At 41.8% G+C, this 21,654-nt stretch overlaps 2 protein-coding genes across 4 annotated transcripts in view; one reads left to right on the top strand and one right to left on the bottom strand.

Annotated features, from left to right (window-relative positions):
- The window catches only part of LOC307153992 (NXPE family member 3-like), a 74,439-nt gene that overhangs the window by 24,604 nt on the left and 28,181 nt on the right, over window positions 1-21,654 (top strand). The window lies entirely within an intron of this gene.
- Window positions 1,542-4,077, bottom strand: chst2b (carbohydrate (N-acetylglucosamine-6-O) sulfotransferase 2b). The gene has a single exon (XM_079863612.1). The coding sequence runs from the start codon at window positions 3,442-3,444 to the stop codon at window positions 2,047-2,049; it is 1,398 nt and encodes a 465-aa protein (XP_079719738.1). The 5' UTR covers window positions 3,445-4,077; the 3' UTR covers window positions 1,542-2,046.

The raw sequence follows: 21,654 nt of genomic DNA, 5'->3' as shown, positions 1-21,654 counted from the left end.
ATGCTGTTAAGTGCAGTGAAAGAGACACAATGTAAAAACTACAGTCAAACCTATATCACAGGCATAACATCTAATCCAGTCATGACATGGACAATTCCAACATGTGATGATGCCACCAAAAGTGGACCATATATTAATTCAACAAGAGTGTGTATACAGCTTATCTCTCGTTGTCTCTCTCTCATAAGGTTGAGACTTCACCACCTGCTTCAGTTCATACACAATAATAGCTGCACCTCCTTGAGTTGTTGTCATGGCAACTGCACAAGACATCATCAGAGGAAAGCAGAGAGATGCTGTGGTACCCGGTCATTATGATGTACATGGGGAACAAACTGTGCGCAAGCGTGTTCTTGTCTGTTTGTAGCCAGACTGTGTTGGTAGCTAGCACAGTCATGGCCTAATGGTCTGAAAGTCAGACTGGTAACCCGAAGGTTGGGGGAATGATTCTCAATACTGGCAGAAAATGACTGAGTGTAAGCAAGGCAAACTAACTCCCGGGCGCCACAGCAAAATAACTGCTCACTGCTCCGGGTGTGTGTGTCCCTGGTTTGCAGTGTTTGTGTGCTCACTGCTCCTAATGTGTGTGGACTAACTTGGATGGCAGAAGACAAATTCTGGGTATGCATTACCACATTGGCCTTCACGTCATGTTATTTTTACTTTCAAGCAAGATTAGCTGAAGACATTCTGTTTCTTACAGAACCCATAAGCAATTACATATGGTTCTATATAACATCCATTCATTTTGAGAAATATAAAAGCTGTAAAGAAGTCCTAAATACCCATGAAAATTACCTGTGGTACAAGAAAGACCCTTGTCTCTTCTTAGTATCCAGAGAGCTATCATAACCACATGAAATGTATTATTATTATTATTAGTAGTAGTAGTAGTAGTAGTAAAATGTGTGTTCAAAATAACTGCATTTAATAGAGAAATGTTGTTTGGTAGGTTTTGCCATTTAATTTGGGTCAAATATAACCAACAATTTACTTATTATAGGTTTACTATTATATTATTATTATAGAATAGGGTCATTCTAACACTGATTTGTATGATTTCATGTTTTTTTTTTTTTTTTTTTTAGGCTGAAAAGTTGGTGGTTTAGTCCTATTTGTTTTCTTCCAAGCATGCACTATAGTGTCTAAAAGAAACAATTTTCATAAAATATATATATATTTATTTTATATATACTTTTATATTCTGATATATATGTATGTATATATATATATATATATATATATATATATATATATATATATATATATATATAGTCTGAATGTCACTACACAATGTACACTGTACATGACAAAACACCAACCCAAACAAATCAGCCAACAAATGCTGCTAGATCTTTTCTCAGAACTAACTAAAACTACAGTGTTTTGTTTTGTTTTTTGTTTGTTTTTTTACTTCGTTAAAATGCAATCATTTTCGCCTAATATGATGAAGGTAGACATAAAAGGGACTCAAAGGCTTTCTTGATCAAATAAGCCTGGAACTATAAGCAGTGAAATGAAATACAGTTTTTAAGATTTTGTAAAGAATTGCTTTAACGTTTTATTTGGTAATGAGAAAATATGCCTTAAACAACACATAACACTGGCATTCATTGTGAACTTTAATGATTGTCTTTGAATTAATTCTAAAGAAATAACATTACCTGCATTCTGCATAACAGTTTTGATCAGTATTTTTGTTGCTCATTTTCCATTTTCATTTCTTGATTTAATATACAGCAAATGGACTGAAACTCAAAAACAGACCTAGAACATTCCAAACAACCTTAAGCATCCATTTAAGGGAAAAAGGGCAATGCAACATTTGTTTTGTACAATATAAATTTTCCAGCTGTGGTTCACAGATGCTGCTGTATCAAACATCTACTGGTTCGTTTAAAAAACTAACAATGCTATTGAATGACCACAAAGAGCTATGACATTCCAGAAAGTGATAGTGAAATCTTTCAAAAGCACTTTGATTGGAACAAACAAATCCACAGTTTCAGGTGGGCTTTTGAAAGCATCTCTAGTGCAAGAACTCTGTCACAGTTTGGAGGCAGTCAATAAAGATTTACTCAGGTCTTTTGCTTCTCCAGCTGTTCTTACACGTTCATAACCCAGGATGGACATTGCATTATGGCAGTACTCCTCTACTTGTTTTATCTGTTGAATACTCAACACTGTTCTCCATGCACTGGCCGCCTGTGTCGCGTTCCTGGCCGACACAATAAATGGCTTTGAGGAAGAGCTTGTGCCATTAGTCATGTTAAGAGCAAAAGACTCAATGTCTAGGTTGGCACTGAGATTGGCAAATTGATAAACATTCCGGAGCATTTTGACAGGGTTATCCACCAGATCTTCATAGCGCACCGCCAGGTATTTCCCTTTCAGCCAGTTGGGTGGATTTAAGGCAGTCCTCAGGCTCCTGTACGTCTGATCACATATCACCTCCATAGCCCCAACCGAATGGTAATCTGCACCGTCTTTTTTACTAATTTTGTGGCCAGGATCCACAAAGGGTACCCGACGGAGTTTGGGATCCCTGCTTCGGACCACCTGCAAGTTCTCACGAATCAGCCCGTGCCTCGATTTAATCCTGGAGTTGGCCACGGCTCTGGGATCTCGCACAAGGTGAATCACCTTCAGATCCAGAGACGGATCCTCCATAAGGGGAGCCAAAACATTGACGTCCAGAACCCGGACCCCTTTTATGACTATAGTGTTGTACTTAAGGCATTCTTCCTCTAAAAGACTGAGGCTTTGTGGGGGACATTTTTTGCACACTTTGTCATCCACCATCCCGACTACTTCTTTTCTATAACCTGAGCAAAGAGGATACGAGCAGATGACTTTATTAAGTGTGGCCCCAAAAAGTCCAAGGGAGGTGAAGTTTTTGCTCCCAGGGCTGTTGTACAGTTGAAAAACTGAAAGATCGCAGCGGTACAACGAGCTCAGCATGTCCCTCGCTGCTCCCTGTAAGGACACAGCATCACCCGGGTACAGCTTCTGCCAGATGTGCCACATAGGTTCATACAAGAAGAAAACCTCTGGATGTTGATTAAATAGCTCTCCAAAAAATGATGAACCGGACCTCCATGTGGTCAAAACGTAGACAAGCTGTCTCTTCTTAGCAAGAGATGGTCTGTAGAGGAATCGGATGTCCGACCTTCCCTGATACGGAGTGCTTCTCATCTGGAGATTACACTGTTGAGGTTCTTTAGTCCATCTGTAGTTAGCCAAGTTCAGCATTGTGAGAAGTAACAGCAGAAAATATGCTATAAACAGTACTATTCTTTTTCTCCGCAACACTTTCATTACGATTCCAGGCTGGGATACTATTTTTGTGGGATGGTTCCGATATGTTTTGAGATTTCTGTCATAAACACCATTCTTTTCCCCTAGTACAGACAATTGAAGTTGCAGGAACTGGTTGCTTCTCATCTGTTGAAGGATAGTGTGGCTTGAACCACTCAATTACAGTGAATGAGCAACTGCACACACACTATCAATTAAAACGATGTTTCCATGCAAGCAAACTTTGTTCTTAATGAAAACCCAGATGTATTCTCGTCGTTTGCCGACATATATCTAATATCCATCACATCCACAGTCCAGTCGTGTGCATTGTTGAATGTAGAGTCACTGCAGTGCGCGGATTCTCCCCTCAGTCCTCAGAAAAAATGATCGCGATCATTCACAACATCATATCCGTTTGTACGTCCATCAGTATCGACCGTAAGAGAAATCCCTTTTGAAACGTTTGCTTACGTTGTTCTGCGGTGATGGAGAACCACTACAGTAGCGGAATAGACATTAGTACATTATAACCGAGTAAGCGTTATGAATGCAGTCAGGATGCATTCAATACTCTGCGAACATCCGCCGGGGTCTTGTTTTCCAGTCGCGCGTCGTGATGCGCGTGTTTTTTCGCCGATGCGGCGTCTGTCTCCGGCTCCAACTGTACTGAACTGATTCAGTCTCGGTCCGGGGTAAAAAAGACCCTCCCCTTCTCCACAGCCAGTGGAAATAGACTGGTGCTTTCGCCACTTCAAACGCCCCCCATCATAATGTCAGTGGTTGAGATGGAACACAGAAAGTGCGGCTGTAAGTAATTTACATGAAGACTGCACAATATCACTTAAAATCACGGGATATCATACATTCATTTAAAACACAGGCACTTCTCTCCTTTTTTCTAGTCATTTTAAGCAATTTGAACAGGAGAAAAATGGCAATTAATTAAATAGGATTTTTGACTAGTGTTTCATTCTTTCATTCATTCTATTGCAAAAAAAAATGCTAGGTATTTGCAGGCATATAAACACAAAAATATTAAGATTTTAGCAAGAAAAATAGTAAGATTATATGCCTGCAAATACTTTCTGTATTTGCAGGCATATAAACACAGAAATAGTCAGTTTAATCAATCAGAATGTATATCTCAGTTCATTCATTCTTTATAAAAATAATAGCCACCAAATGTGAAGTAATGACACACGTTACCATTTAATATTAGGCCCTATCATTAATATAATTTAATATAAATTATATTTAAAGTTACTTAAGCCATTACTTAAGTTACTTAATCCCTTAGTGTTTTTAAATCATCCCTTAAAACATTTGTTTAGGGTAGCTTTTACATGATTGTTCGTAATTACCATATTATTATCATTATTTAACGAACATTTGATAGTATGTTTTTATTTGGTATTTTATTTCATCTGTTTTTTCTTTCATTAATGCATTGTTTGTAAAATTGTATGTTTTATTTTGTTTCTATTCTTGTGAAGCGCTTTGAGATGCAACTTTTAAAGGCGCTATAGAAAATAAAGTTTATTATTATTATTGCCTACCTATTTTTGAAGATATTTATATAACATAAATAATCAAGTCAAGTATTTTTTAGCAGTTTAAGATCAGAACTAGAAATATCAGATTTAGAAATGATTCACTCTTTTGATTTGAAGCTTTTCTAATGAATCAATCTATACTAACTTAACTTTTAAATTAATTTGAAAAAAATAAGCAAAATACATGAATATTGATATTAATCAATATATATATATATATATATATATATATATATATATATATATATATATATATATATATATATGTTGCTCACAGTCCTTAGATGTAAAATTACTCAATTATTTAACAATAACATTGTTGTGATAGGTTGGATGTTGATTTGATGAAGTGACCTGAATGCAGCTCAGTTGTGCACATGCAGAAAATCTACACCATGTGCACAGGAGTTTGCTCTTGCTGTGATTTCATGTGACTGAGTGACAGGTTTTCCCACCCTCGCACCGCAAATCATGTCATCAGAGAAGAGAAGAAATGTCACTGCAAGAGGAATGAAAAGTTATTTGATTCAAGAGTGCACATGAATAATAATAATAATAATAATAATAATAATAATAATAATAATAATAATAATAATTAAAAAAAAACGGATTTGAACAGATACATCATTTATAATAAATACTGCAATATTAAATAAATTCCATAAAAAAAAAAAAGAAATAAAAAAAAAGAAATAAAGAATTGTCAATTTTGATTTCATGGTGACTTTAAAAAACACCAAAAAAATGCCATAGTGTGAGAACAATAATTACAGTTCAGGGAAATAATGATTCAGAGAACAGTTTTTAAAAGAGCCATCTTTATCTTGGTGTGAAAAACATTTAAAAAATCTAAAGAACCTTTTGTGTAATGGAAGGGTTCCATCAATGTTAAAGTTCTTCATGAGATTATCAATGTAAAATAAAGAACCTTTATTTTTAGGAGTGTAAACTTGTTTTTAAACACATGTATTGTCAGTGTAATCATGGCTAATAAATTCCAGTATTGCCAGTTTATAGTTTGGATTTATGTTCTCAAGCAGATGACTAGCGTGATAGGGCTCTGCCAAGCCTGGTATGAACTACAATCTGCATCAATAGTAAAAGTATTGCTATATGTCGTAAATTTGTAGTATGTTATTCCAAACATAGCCAAAGTTTCCCAAGTAAAGCATTATTCACACAGTGCGTGCCTGTCTTCTACACCATTGATATGAAACATAAAATAAGGATAAAAAAATAAACTATTTTGATGCATTTTGATTATTGCAAAGCTAATGTACAATATATTAGAGAATGAAAAATCTGGTATAAAAAAGGCAGAGGCTATTTGTACTAAGTGTAAGTCGCAATAGATGCTATTTATACTTGGTGCAAATAGTGGCAAAAACTATTGGCACCTCAGTGTATGTACTACATTGTAAAACAGTATGCAATAACATATTCAGTGTATATGATTATATTTATTAAAATCATAAGTGGATACATTACTTGTTGCTATTCCTAAAGCCCTCCCCTACACCTACTCCTAACCATAACCATACTGAACCTTCTGATCAGTAAAGGTATCCTCAAAGGTCCAGGGAGGGAGCTATAGTTATATATTGGGCCTAAAGCCCAATTAATACTTCTGCGTCGAACTTACGCCATTGGCTGTCTGTAGCACGCGTAGCCTATGGTGTACCCTCATGTGCACCTCTCCAAAAATGTAACAACGCATCAATTCTACACAGACCGCAAGCACTGTGATTGGTCTGCAAGAACCCCTCCCTCGGGTTTTACATGCTCTCTCTGCATGTGTAATTGCACGTCAATGCGGACAACAACGCAGAAGTATAAATAAAAACCGACACATAGCCTACAGCGTAGAGGCTGCGGCGTAGGTCCAACGCAGAAGTATAAATCAGCCTTTATGCATATGCTAGTATTCACATCAAAATATGAGCTGCACACGTCATGTCCAATCAACACTATAACCCCACATTAGATTTCAGTTATAGGCCTATTGAATAGCTGTTAGTCACTTTATTTGAACTTTTCAAATAGTTTTTTATTTAAAAATAAATGCCTACCCAATCTGATATGCCAGAGGAAAAGGGATCGTAAAAAGACAGAGTCAAACTCGGGTCGGTTGTATCAAAAGGTGACGTCACTCTCCTGACATCACTGTCTCACCACACCACTGATCCTGTGACCATGCTGGCTTTTTTCTTAAGTTTCTCTCGTTCATCTACTTCTTTAACCAACTAGGCTTCCGAACATCTAGGTCTAGTGGTATGAGTGTGTGTGTAGTGAGCAGTGTTCTCAGCCGGAGTTGTTGGTGTGCATGGAAATGCAGTGTCCATGTCTTTCCATCACTAACAACGCATGTACCCACCCCCAGTCTTTCGGCAACCTTGAGTGGATCGGTCAACTTTCTGTGTCCCTTGCACCGTCACTACACTGGACACAAGCGGTGCAATGCAACGCGACAGAAGACAATAGAACCCTTCATAATCAGTGATGTTGTCTACACTGAATGGGGAGCAACATGACAAATCCCCGACAGTAAACTGATGCCTCATTCTATTTGTGACATAATCCAAGCAGTCGCGATACTTCTCATAGGAAAGACAAATGGATTCGCAATGGTCGCTTTGTTGCATCCAGTATAGACAGCTTCTAGTTGTCACGTCCAGTGTACGAAGTTTGGTTAGAGCAGGGCAAGAAGCACATGCAGCATCAACATCAGCAACAGACAGAGAATAACAGGCGGCAATTTGAAAAGCAACACACTCCTCATCAACATCATCAATAGGAGCTGGAGCAACAGCATCATCTGCAAGAGAAGCAGGTAGAGTAAACATGACTGATAATCAGGCATTGGGAATCGCCTGTGATTCACCAAGTAGAAGACCCTCTGCTGAACAGTATGAACTAAGAAAAGCAGGCTGGTTTGCCTGAAACAACCCTTGTCTTTATTGAGCTGCAAGCCAGCTGCTTCTAGTCGTTGCAAGACTGTTTGGGGTGCTTTCATGCATAGACATGTCTTGTCCGTGGATGATAATGTCGTTCAGGTAATTATCATCCTCTGACAAGGCAGTCAGGATGATGGTCATCATCTTCTGAAATGCCGCAGGCGTTGAAGCCAATCCACAAGGAACATAAAAAAACGGAACAGTCCATTATGAGTAATAAAGGCCGTGAGAGTACGACTGTCCTTGTGCAGTGGCACTTGATAGTAAGCATTGTTCAGGTCGATGGTACGGAAATCAGTAGAACCTTTTAGAGCAGAGAGCAGTTCATCCATGTGTAACAATGGAAAAGAGTCCACGATCACTGCTTTATTTGGCTCTCTGAGGTCAATGCACATCCTATTTTTATTTAATTTTTTCTGCGTAACAACAATTGGAGACACCCATGCAGAGGTGTCGATACACTATCACCCAAGCTGCTTGTAAGCAATTTAATTCCTCTGTCACAGCACTGCAAACAAAGAGTGGTAGACAGTGAATTTTTTGGTGCATTAGTTTCATCCAGCTTTACCTGGAGTATAAAGTTTTTAGCACATCAAAAATCAGTTGACTCAGAAACAGTGCAGGGAAAGACTGGCACAAGAGAAACAGGCACAAAAGGGCATTAGGAGGAAGGACTTGATTGTTTTCAATCCTTACACATGCAGTGCAGACATTAGGTCCCTTCCCATGAGTGGTGTCCCTTTGTCCACAATAAAGAACATAGTGGAACTAAGAACTGAGTGGTCATGTAGGGAAACGGTTGCTGACAAACATCCAACCGCCAGAATTTGGGCTTTTAACACAGAACAGAATGATGGGAAATTTAGTGAATGACACCGTGGGAAAAGAAGACCTCTAGTGGCTATCTGGGGAACACAAACCAGACACTGTGACATAACCCCCCCTCTACGGAGCGGCTACCAGACAGAAGAACGGTGGAAGATCAGGGGGAGGGATGGGGGGCCAGGTCCATGAAGGGGAACAGAAACAGGGGGTGACGGCTTAGCCGGCGGCCAGGGTGAAGCAGACAGTCCATCGGGCGGCCAGGGCGAAGCAGACGACCCATCGGGTGGCCAGGGCGAAGCAGACGACCCATCGGGCGGCCAGGAAGGAGACTTTCCCTCAGGCGACCAGGGTGGGGATCTCTCATCAGGCGGCCAGGGCGGAGACGACCCCTCGGGCGGCCATGGTGGAGACGACCCCTCGGGCGGCCACGGTGGAGACGACCCCTCGGGCGGCCACGGCGGAGGCTCTGGAAGAGACAGCGGCTCGGGAAGAGACAGCGGCTCGGGAAGAGACAGCGGCTCGGGAACAGACAGCGGCTCGGGAACAGACACCGGCTCGGGAACAGTGTCCGGGGTTCCAACCGGACTGGAGGCTGCCATCTTGGTGGTGTGTGCAGCCCAGGCACGCAGGACAGCAACCATATAAAAAGTGAAGACAGCCCTCTTGGCCGTGGCAGGGCTGACGGGTACAGCCTCCGGCACAGGAACAGTCTCTGCATCGACAGACGTGACGCGAACGGTCTCTGGATCGGCAGACGTGACGTGAACGGTCTCTGGATTGGCAGACGTGACGTGAACGGTCTCTGGATCGGCAGACGTGTGTCTCCTCCATGCATGCAGTACAGCCAATGCATTAAAAAGGAAAACAGCCCTCTTGGCCGTGGCAGGACTGATGGTGGGCAGCGGGCTGTTTGGGGACGGCCTCCGGGACGACAGCGGGCTGTTCGGGGACGGCCTCCGGGATGACAGCAGGCTTCTCGGGAACGGCCTCCGGGACGACAGCGGGCTGTTCGGGGACGGCCTCCGGGATGACAGCAGGCTTCTCGGGAACGGCCTCCGGGATGACAGCGGGCTGTTCGGGGACGGCCTCTGGTTCATTGGGGAGGCAGGAAGTCTTCCTCCTCCTCCACCGTCTTTGATGGCGAGGTGCAGGCTCCGGGCTGGACAAGACCAGCGGTGAAGGGAGCTCTGGGTTGGGCATCCCCGGCCCAGGGTCGAAGCGAGACCGAAGCGGAGAGTGGTGCCGGGGCTCACCTCTAGCACCTCCTCTCCTGCGACCTCCACAGGTCCCAGAAAACCTGTCCAGACGGGTTCCCTCAAAAGACGGTCCATGTCCGATGGAAGGGGGCTCGGGAGAATTTACCGCCATGGTCTCCTCAGTCAGACGGGCCCACAACGCAAAGCATTGAAAAATGTTCATATGAGGCTCCGCCTCTCCGGCTTGAGAAATCACACTAAGTTGCATTCCCTTCCTCCCATTAGTAGGGGGAGGGATACGGAACCCCGTACTGCTGGATCTTGACATGATGGAGTCCTTCTGTCACGGAACGCACACAAACAGGTAGATCCAAGCGCAGTATTTATTAGGGAAATCCGTACTCACAAACTAGTCCAGGCTAGGGATGGCTGACGCGAAACAGTCGTTCCGAAGCTTTGCGAGATCCCGAAGCGCAGATGTTTCGAAACACTGATCCGAAGCGTGATTCAAAACACCCATGTCACGTGACTATGGCCAAACGAACCTTGAAGTGTTTCACTAAGTGTTTCATCAGGTGTGGTCCGCCGAATCAGCGTTTGATTGACACGGTCGGGAACAGACCACACAATCGCACATCTGTATAAAAGTGAAATCAACGCATATTGACCTCGTGGGTTTTTGTTTGGGAGTTTGATTTTGAGATAGCGGATTTTTGATTATATAGTGACATAGTGCGATTTGATGAGTTATAGGCTATTTAGGCTTACATTTAAATTTACACAACACATTGACAGATAGGCTAGAGACAGTCAGAGTATATATAGTGAAACATTAATAGATACATAGATATGAATATAGACAGCTTGATTAATAGATAGATAAATATATAGATAGATAGATTATAGATGCATATATAAATATAAATACATATAGATTATAGATAGATAGATAGATACATATATAGATAGATAGATTATATCTAGGTACATATCTAGATACAGTAGGTCTATCTATAGATACATATCTAGATACATAGATAGATAGATTTGGATAGATAGATAAAATGGAGGCTCCGAGTCCTCAGAAGAGCTGCCGTACATCTGTGGTGTGAGAGCATTTCCGTTTAGAAACCCCAAATAAAGTGAGATGTGTGTATTGTGATCGGCAGCTAGCCTACTGCAACAATACATCATACATGATGCGCCATTTGAGGAGCACTCATCCTGCCATTTTGCAGGGTGCAGAGGATGGTATCATTACCCCTGTACCTAGGCCTGCTACTGACACTGCTGGGCCATCTAAGCAAGGGATACATTGTTTGAAATATAATTATAATTGAAATATAATTACAAACTTTTGGGACACTGTTTAGAAAGTCCATAGCCCTATGCCCTACAATCTAATGTCCCAATCACAACTGCCAATCATGTTAAAAATAGCTTCAATGTGAATATAATATAATATAATATTGTGTGAATATACATTTTATAGGTCTACATATGAGACACACAATGCTACGGCTGATGCCACAGTGGAAGTGAAAAAATACATCAACGATGCGTATTTGCCCAGAACTCATGATCCCCTAACTTACTTCAAAGAGAGAGCAGTAATCTTTCCTCATGTGTATGTCCTAGCTAAAAAATATCTTTGCATGCCAGCAACAAGTGTCCCTTGTGAGAGGATTTTTTCAAAGGCTGGAGAAATTATCTGTAAAAAAAGAAGTAGGCTAAGTCCTTCCACAGCAGAGAAATTAATATTTTTGAATAAAAATCTCTAAAAAAGTGAGACATTGTGGATGATTTCTTATATTAATATTAATTTTGCAGGACCAAAATAACATTATGCACAGTGAGGAGCCTATAGGTTACAAGCTTCACTATTAGAAAAATACAATAATAAAAAAAAAAAAAACATTTTTTTAATGGCTCGTCAAGGTTGTTTCAGATCAACACCTGCAAGTGACCACTAGGTGTCACCGTTGAGACGGGTGTCGGATTGATTCGAAGCCTCGAAACAATATGGCACATTTGGTTCAACTGTTTCATTGCTTCACGAAGCCTCGATCTGCCCATCACTAGTCCAGGCAAGGGTCAAAATCCAAAAAGGCAATCCAAAAACAAGAAACGAACAAGAACAAGAAAGAACAGATCTCAGGAAGTGGTGTGACATTAACCAAGGACTCCATGAAAAACACTGACACAGACAGGGTATATATACACAGACACTAACAAGGTGAGGGGAAACAGCTGCGTGCAATGAATTAATGATAACACAGAACAGAATGATGGGAAATGTAGTGAATGACACCGTGGGGAAAGAGGACCTCTAGTGGCTATCCGGGGAACACAAACCAGACACTGTTATTTTGACGGCGCTGAGAACACCAGCCAGAGCCTGAGCACACAGCGCACCCATTCTTCGTGTTCATTATAGTTTACGATCTCTCTAACAGTCCTGTCCTAATACGTTATTAGATAGAACTGTTGTACATAGAGAGTAGACAGTAAATGAAAAGTTATTTTCGTGTACTGTGAGGTTGATGTCCAGTGTTGCTAGCTAATACATAATCATGAAAAAAATACATAATCATGTTTGGCTTTTCTCCTCAGCGTAAAGGTTAAGAGGCCCTTCTATCACTGTTTTCCATGTTTATATAGTTATTTTCCGGAGTAAATATATAGGCTAATCTGTGTGTTTACATATAGCTGTTTTAAAAATGGCGGGTGCTGGTGTTTCGCGTGCGTTTGGCCAATCCACGTACACTAACGTCCTGGATAGTTCCTATAGCGCTTGTTTAGACCTGACTCTGAAGTAGGAGCTAAATTAGTTCCTCCAAAAGAGTTCCTAGAACTAAAACCATTCCTAGTTCCTGCGGTGCGAACACGCCGACACCAGGGTACTTCTGCCAATAGTTGCCAATAGTTCTAGGAACTATGAAAAGGTTCCTCCGGTGCAAAAGCCCCTATAGTCACTCCGCTTGTAATTCTGGGAGTACGAGCTGAATATTCCATGCACAGTACAGTGCAGTAACTTCTGGTTTCAATTCAGTTACATGGACCTTGTGAATGTTTGATTGCGTTGATCTGCACAATTTAGCGTAATGTTCAATCTTTACATTCATTTGCCACCTAAGTAACAAATAAAGTTCACCTTAGTCGATCAGTAACTTTCTCTTCCTCCACAGCAGACTAAGCCAAATGATTCATTAATTATTTAATTTAAGTACATTTAATGTTTTTTTTGTATTATTTATTTTATTTTTGCTATATATTCATTAGCATATACACCTGTGATATCTTTGAGATTTTATTTCCTTTTATTTAATATTTATTTATTTTATTAGTAATTTAATTAAATATTGTGCCTTGTTAGGTTACCAGAGTTTAACTGTTGGTTAGGTGTGTGTGTGTGTGTGTGTGTGTGTGTGTGTGTGTGTGTGTGTGTGTGTGTGTGTATGTGTATGTGTGTGTGTGCGTGTTGTTACGCAAATGTTTAAATGTGTTTTTAGGCTCCACTTGTTATAATTTGTTTTAACAGTTATAAGGTTAATAAAAGATGGCCAAATATTTGTCATTTGTGGTGCTAACATTATCTCATGGTCAGTTTAATTAAACACAATATTTTATCTCTATGTTATTCTCAACGTATAGTATAAGCCGCTTTCCGACCGGAGGAACCTTTTCACAGTTCCTAGAACTATTGGCTAAAGTACCCGGATGTCGGCGTGTTCGCACCGCAGGAACTAGGAATGATTTTAGTTCTAGGAACTCCGTTTGGAGGAAATAATTTAGGTCCTACTTCAGAGTCAGGTCTGAACCAGCACTATAGGAACTACCCGTGACGTTAGTGTACGCTGATTGACCGAACGCACGCAAAACACCAGCACCTGGCTGCCATTTTTAAAACAGCTAGAATGTAAACACACAGATTATAGCCTATATATTTACTCCAGAAACTAACTATACAAACATGGAAAACAGTGATAGATGGGTCTCTAAACCTTTATGCTGAAGAGAAAATCCAACGCAACTTTGAGGGGACCAAGCCAAACATGATTATGTTTATCTGCCCAGCTAGCAGCACATCAACCACACGGCATAGGCTAATAACTTTTTTTTTCATATACTGTGTACTATCTATAACAATTCTATCTAATAACATATTAAACAGTACTGTTAGACAGATCGCTAACTAATAAACACAGAGAATGTGAGCATTGTTTGCTCTGGCGTTCTCAGCGCCGCCAAAATAAAGGTCCGTCGCGCCGTCAAAATAAAAGTCACCATGCTTGCGTCACTCCCTTACCCCTCCTACTAGTTCCTATGGCCACTTGGCCAGTGCAAACGCAAACAGCAAAACCGAGTTTGGGGAGAGAACTGTTTAGAAGTGGACAGTTCCTAGAACTAAGTTCCTGTAACTACTTGGTCGGAAAGCGGCTATAGATAGTGGGGGGGGGAAAAAACTAAACCTCATCGCCAATGTGTGGTATCTGTCAGGAGTTATTAAACAACGAAGCACATGAGACAGGATTAGCGAACTTCATTCATCTTGTTTTTTCATCACTTCTGAACTGAATCTGAAATTGCCCTCACACCCTCATTCACTCTTCCCTACGTTAGTCCACTAATACTGTTCACTTGAAGGAGTGAATGAAAACGAGTGAGCAAATTCGGACAGCTGTTGAGTGTACATCGGTTGTACACTCGTCATTGCAGTGCAATGTAGGACTGACTAAGTGCACTCAATAACGTCCCCTATGGTTTCGAACACCACAAATGGCTGTCCCCTCAAATAAGTCAAGTCAAGTCAAGTCAAGTCAAGTTTATTTATATAGCGCTTTTCACAACATAGGTTGTATCAAAGCAGCTTCACAGTATTAAATTAAAACAATACATCAATGTTTGTTTCTAGTGGAACGTCCACGTTTGGTAATGCTGATCAATAGTATCGTTGATTGATTCATTAAATTAAATATCCCAAAATATCCAAATATCCCCAACTGAGCAAGCCAAAGGCAACAGTGGCAAGGAACCGAAAAACTCCAACCCAGGCTCAGTCGGGGGCCAGTTCTCCTCTGGCGTTTATGAACTAGAGGTCGGATTTAACTGTAAGATTAAAAGTATTATATGAATGCCTGGCCGAAAAGATGCGTCTTTAATCTAGTTTTAAACTGGGAGAGTGAGTCTGAGCAACGAACAGTATCAGGAAGGCTATTCCAGAGTTTTGGAGCTAAATGTGAAAATGCTCTCCCTCCTTTGGTGGATCTGGATATCCTAGGTATGACCAAAAGCCTCGAATTTAGTGACCTTAAAGAGCGTGATGGATTATACAGCGATAGAAGATCGGTTAAATAGACTGGAGCTAAGCCGTTTAGGGCTTTATAAGTCAGTAGCAATACCTTGTAAATAATACGGAACATTATAGGTAACCAATGTAGTGATGATAAAATTGGTGTTATATGATCATATTTTCTTGATCTAGTTAGAACTCTAGCGGCGGCATTTTGGACTAACTGTATCTTGTTTATTGAGGTTGCAGGACAACCAGCTAATAAAGCATTACAGTAATCTAGTCTCGAGGTCATGAATGCATGAACTAACTTTTCTGCGTCAGAAACTGATAGCATGTTACGTAGCTTAGCAATGTTTCTAAGGTGGAAAAAGGCTGTTCTTGTAACATATGAAATATGATTTTCAAAAGACAGGTTGCAGTCTAATATAACACCCAGGTTTTTTACTGTAGCGGATAAAGTAACAGGATATCCTACTATGTTAAAGTTGTATTGTGAGAGGTTTTGTGGGTGGTTTTTTGAACCAATGATTAGTACCTCTGTCTTGTCTGGATTTAATAAAAGAAAATTGCACGTCATCCAATCTTTTATATCTTTAACACACTCTGTCAATTTGGATAATTTAGCGTTTTCATCTGGCCGTGTTGAAATATAGATTTGAGTGTCATCAGCATAACAATGGAAACTAATTCCATGTGTAATGAAGTGATGTGGGAAAAGTGTACTGTTATGACTGTTGTGTGTGTGTGGGGGGGGAGGGATTTGAGGGAAGAGTGGGTTGAGTTAAATGATTGTTGCACCTGACCATTGATGAGCGTGAAGGAAGAGAGTGATAAAAAGAGGGGCACAGCGAATCGTGCGGGGTTCTGAGAAGCGGTGTGTTTTTACTAACGCCGAGCTGCACTCAAGGTTGGGGGGTGGGTGCCGTTCGCACGCTGTTTAGGGCTGCCGGCTGCGAAGATAGTGTAGCGGGCTAAACTGTAGATAAGGCCGGGTATAGGAGTGCGTTGGGCGCCGCAGCTTTTCAGAAGAGGGGTGCTCCGTTTCCGCTATTTGCTCGGAGGCCTCACGAGCGCTGGATTGGTGTTTGCTTTTTCCCCTTGACCAAACAGCGCCAAAGCCTAGACCCTGGGGGAGGGTCTCGTCTCTCGGGAGAGTTAAGTACCAAACTTTATATGTGTGTGTGTGTGTGTGTTTGGGATTTTAAATCTAGCAGTATAACCATATCATGATGGGTGGGAGGGTTAGAATGAACTAAGTTCGTATGTTGCAGTCTGATGGCGTCTTGGGTGTTAGGTGCACGTGCCTTGTGAATGTGTGCCGTGTCTTGCGGTGGTGATGTGTTTTATAGCTTTTGCATATTTATTGTGTGTATACTAGCTTTTAGATTGTCTATTTATTTGCGGTTTCCTCTGTGTAGCATGCTCCATTGTGGTGTTGTTCGCTCAGGCTACTTAACATAGGTATTTGGGACATTTAGCACCTGACCCAGTCTCTGAAATGTTTGGTAACTGAATGAATTATGTTAAATAAAGATTATTGTTTCTAATCCCGTGGTGCTGCTTGCTTTATAGAGTAGATTTCTCTAGCCACAACATTAGCCCCTGATTTAGGTTTATTACACTGGTGGCAGCGGTGAGATTTTTTTTTTTTTTTTTTTTTTAACCCTATTAAACCTAGACACTGTTGCAAAGATGCTACAGGGGGAGGATAATGTTGTGCCCGAAGGTGGAGACCACGTAAGGGATGTGGGAACATTAAGAGCTACTGCGCGGCCAGTTTTTATGCCTGAGACATTTACTGGTGTAGGCCGAGAGTGGTCTGATTGGTCAGAGCAATTTGATCTGGCAGCTGATGTAAATAATTGGGATGAACCCTTAAAACTTAAATTTATGTCTCTTCTGCTCTCTGGGCGTGCAAGAGATATGTATAGTGGTTTGTCCAGTGAGGCTAAAGGAAATTATGTGCTGCTAAAAGCTGCTATGGCTAGATGTTTTGAGCCCTGTGACAGTAGCGATTGGAGTAGGGCTACATTTACAGCTCGCAGGCGTATGCATAATGAGACCGCAAGAGAATTCGGAAATGCCTTACGGCGTCTTGCCACTAAAGCTTACCCCACAGCCGATAATTGCACTCGTGATATGTTGGCAAGAGATCAGTTTCTTACATATTTTGCATCTGGTGACTTTTGTATTAGCCTGCGCAGAGCAAAACCTGATACCCTAGAAGATGCAATTGATCTTGCTTCTGAACTAGAGCTTCTTAGGAATATGGAGCAAACCCATCTGATGCCTGATGCAAAAGTAAGGGAAGTGGTAGAGAATAAATCTAAGAGTGATGAACAAATGCAAATGATGTTAGGAATGGTGGAGGAATTGAGGCAGGAAGTAAAAACTCTTCATATAACAGTGAGTAACATTCAACAGGCTATGGTAAACCCTACTCCTTCTCAATTTTCCAGGGAACCCGTACGGGAATCCAGGAATAGTGGTTTGCAAGGGGCTGTTGATCGAGCCAGAGGGGCAGGGGGTGGTTGCTGGGAGTGTGGGTGTACCAGACACATAAAACGAGACTGCCCATACTCGCAGGGAAACTACAGGGGGCAGGTACTGTAGGCCCGCTGCCTGCCCCCTGGCGAGTTGGTACATATGCGGCCTCTGCAAGCAACCAGGGTGGCTCTGGATACATCGGAGCCAAAATAGGTGCGTCAGACTCCCTTCTCTTGGTAGATAGTGGGGCAACATTATCAGTTATACCAAAACAACGTTGGCTTGAAATTACTAAAGGGGGAACAGAACTGTCTGGATATCATGGTGATGTGTCTGCAGCTAATGGAGGGTTGATGGGGATTTTGTGAAAATGGCAAACAGTCTGCCAGTTTGATTCATTGGCATTAATCGCAGAGTTTTTGGTAGCTGATGTACCATCCAAGGATATTCTTTTGGGTTTCGACTTTTTGAGTAAATATGGTGTCATTGTGGATTTTGGTAAAAATGAGTGTCGAATTATGGGTAAAATGTTCCCCCTGATTGTCCCGGCAGATATTGATAAACCCCGGACCGTGGTCGTCTTTGAAGATACGGTAATTCCCCCACGTAGTGAGGTAATCATTGCTGGAAAGGTGGATGATTCCTTCATGGCCGGTTTTGAGGGTATGTTGGAACCATCAGACACATTATCAAATCAATGTGAGGTAATGATAGCTCGGGTGGTCTGTAGGGTGGAGAGGGGTAGACTGCCGGTACGAGTGATTAATGTAACGAAAGATGCCCTCACATTAAAGGGGGGTATGAGGTTGGGAACTTTACATACGGACATTGAGGTGGGCTGTAAGGCTGAACATTTGGGCATGGGTGAGGATGAGGCTGGCCCAAATGAGCCTTGGTCTGTTGACAAGCTTATTGCTCATTTTGGGTTGCATCAGAAGAATTTTACTCCATCTGACTTGATAGAAATTCGTGAGCTGTTGCGAAGAAATATGTCTGTGTTTAGTGAGGGGGAGGGGGATTTGGGGAGAACACACTTGACACTGCACCAGATTGATACAGGGGATGCAAAGCCTGTGAAGTTGCCACCCCGTCGTGTTCCCCTCCATTTACAACATGAGGTTGCTGACCATGTAAAGCAAATGTTGGCAAATAACATAATTCAGCCTTCTCATAGTCCATGGGCAGCTCTGGTAGTTTTGGTGCGTAAGCGTGACGGCGGCCTCCGCTTTTGTGTGGATTATCGTAAGTTAAACGATGTAACCTGGAAGGATGCGTATCCGTTGCCACGGATCGATGATGCCCTTGATAGTCTGAATAAAGCTTGCTGGTTCTCCACTCTTGATTTAGCCAGTGGTTACTGGCAGGTGGAGTTGGATCCTGGGGATAAATATAAGACTGCTTTTATCACTCGCCAGCAGGGATGTAGTGGAGGCTAAACGCACGTAAACGCCGTTTACGCACCTCCCAAAATTCGGAAATAGCGTTTGCCCACCTCCAAAGTGCGTTTATCCACCTCTACATTGCGTTTATCCACCTCTAAATTGCACGTTATTTGAGCGGACTTTGCTTTTCCAGTGCGTGATCGCCGATCGGTACATGATTCGAGCATTTGGGCCGTTAACGACAGAGCAGAACGTGCAGCGCAAACACGGAGCAGAACATTGAGCAGAGAGCGCAGCGCGCCGACACAAGCGCGCGCGCGCGGAACAAAGAGAACGGCGCACACACGTAGCAGACAACACACGCTCGTGAAGTTACTAAACAAGCTGCGATAGAATGAAACTTGATCGCAGCCGCAACAGGAAATCATTAAATCTAAAAACATTTAAAAAAAATGTTTTATTCATTACAGGCAGCTGGTTTAATGTAGGGAGCATGTCGAAACCCAACTGTACAAGATATTCAGAGGGAATCAAGCCTGCACCAGGTTAAAGGGATAGTTCACCCAAAAATGAAAATTCTGTCATCATTTACTCTCCCTCAAGTTGTTCCAAACCTGTATGAGTTTCTTTCTTCTGCTGAACACAAAAGAAGATATTTTGAAGAAAGTCGGTAACCAAACGACTGATGGACTCCATTGACTTCAATAGTAGGAAAAAAAAAATACTATGGATGTCAATGGGGACCAGCAACTGTTTAATTACCAACCTTCTTTAAAATATCTTCTTTTGTGTTTAGCAGAAGAAAGGAAATCATACAGGTTTGGAACAACTTGAGGAAGAGTAAATGATGACAGAATTTTCATTTTTGGGTGAACTATCCCTTTAAAGACTTTTCCCTCTACAGGGAAACACTGATCCACATTTTTCTGATAGACCAAACAACTAATCAATTAATTGAGGAAATATTCAACAGATTAATCGACTATGAAAATAATCCCAAGTCCCTAATCATTATGCACAAGTGCATTGCATTGGAAGCCCTGGATATAAGCCTCCCTCTCGATCTCTCTTAAATATTTTTGTTTTCTCTGTTTTTTCATTTAGTAAACTTTATAGATTTCAACCATATTATTCCTTTTTGAGTCTCTTTAACAAGAACTTAGATTAATGTATGAATTGAAAAAGTGATTGTGTGACCTATGATGAGGAAACAACCAGTGATAACCTTGGTAGTACCATCAAATGATAGCCTATAGCGATGTCATCAGGACACACATACACCGGTAGGCAGTGGCCCACCTTACCGGGTGACCACGTCGTGGTCCACCAGAATTTATAGTTTACCCACCTCTTTTTTTACCACTACACCACTGCTCGCCAGGGTCTGTTTGAATTTAATGTCCTTAGTTTTGGTCTTTGCAATAGTCCAAGTACATTTCAGCGACTGATGGATCTGGTGCTGGCAGATCTTCAGTGGACTACCTGTCTGGTGTACTTGGACGACATTATTATATTTGGACGGACCTTTCAGGAACATCTAGGCCGTCTGGACGAAGTTTTGATAAAACTACGCCAGGCTAACCTTAAAGTCAAGCCCACTAAGTGTAACTTGTTTTGCCACTCAGGTGCAGTATTTAGGACATATCATCTCATTGAAAGGGGTAAAAGCAGATCCCGCAAAAGTGGAGGCTGTGCGTCAGTGGCCGGTGCCCAAGAACCAAACGGAGGTTAGGAGCTTTGTGGGTTTAGCCTCGTACTATCGGAGGTTTGTAAAGGGGTTTGCTGAGATAGCTCGCCCCCTGCACCAACTCACTGAGAAAGGCAGGCGTTTTAAATGGACAGAGGCATGCCAAACAGCTTTTGAACAGCTCAAAGTGAGTTTAATGTCAGCTCCTGTTCTTGTATACCCTGATCCCTCTAAAACATTCATTCTGGACACGGATGCTAGCGACGCTGGTATTGGGGCTGTGTTGTCACAAGAAGATGGGGGGTTTGAACATGTTATAGCATATGCCAGCAGAGCCCTTACTAAGCAGGAAAGAAAATATGCCACAACCAAGAAAGAGCTGTTAAGCATGGTCACGTTCATTAAGCATTTTAAACATTACCTGTTGGGTAAGGAATTTGTCCTGCGAACTGATCATAATTCTTTGAGGTGGCTGCATAATTTCCAGGGTTTAGAGGGACAGTTAGCCAGATGGGTGGAGCAGTTAGCAAGTTTTCAGTATAAAATTGTTCACCGCCCTGGACGAGGGCATGCTAATGCTGACGCCCTTTCTAGGTTGCCTGCTTATCTGTCAACTCCAGTGCCCTTGGAGCCAGCTCCACCGACACGAGGGGCACCGGTAATAGCTGCAGTACAAAATGTGCCTCCTAATGTAAACCCGGGGGGGGGGAGGGGATGAGCTGGCTCGGGCGCAATGGGAAGATGCAGAGTTACAAAAGATCATTGCTCAAAAAAAAAGAGGGAGAGTGTGGGGTGCAACCACCGGATGATCTACAAAGGTATGCACCAGTATGGTCCCAGTTACAAATGCAGGGCTCCCGGTTGGTGAGGTTTCCTCCACTGAACTCAGATGCCGCAAACCAGGTCCAGGTGGTTATTCCCACTGTAATGGTGCCAGACATCTTAAGACAGTTGCACAATGATGTTACGGGTGG

This window comes from Squalius cephalus (genome assembly GCF_949319135.1).
Source record: "Squalius cephalus genome assembly, chromosome: 25".
NCBI classification, from domain to species: domain Eukaryota; kingdom Metazoa; phylum Chordata; class Actinopteri; order Cypriniformes; family Leuciscidae; genus Squalius; species Squalius cephalus.
This window is presented reverse-complemented; position numbering and strand designations above follow the sequence as displayed.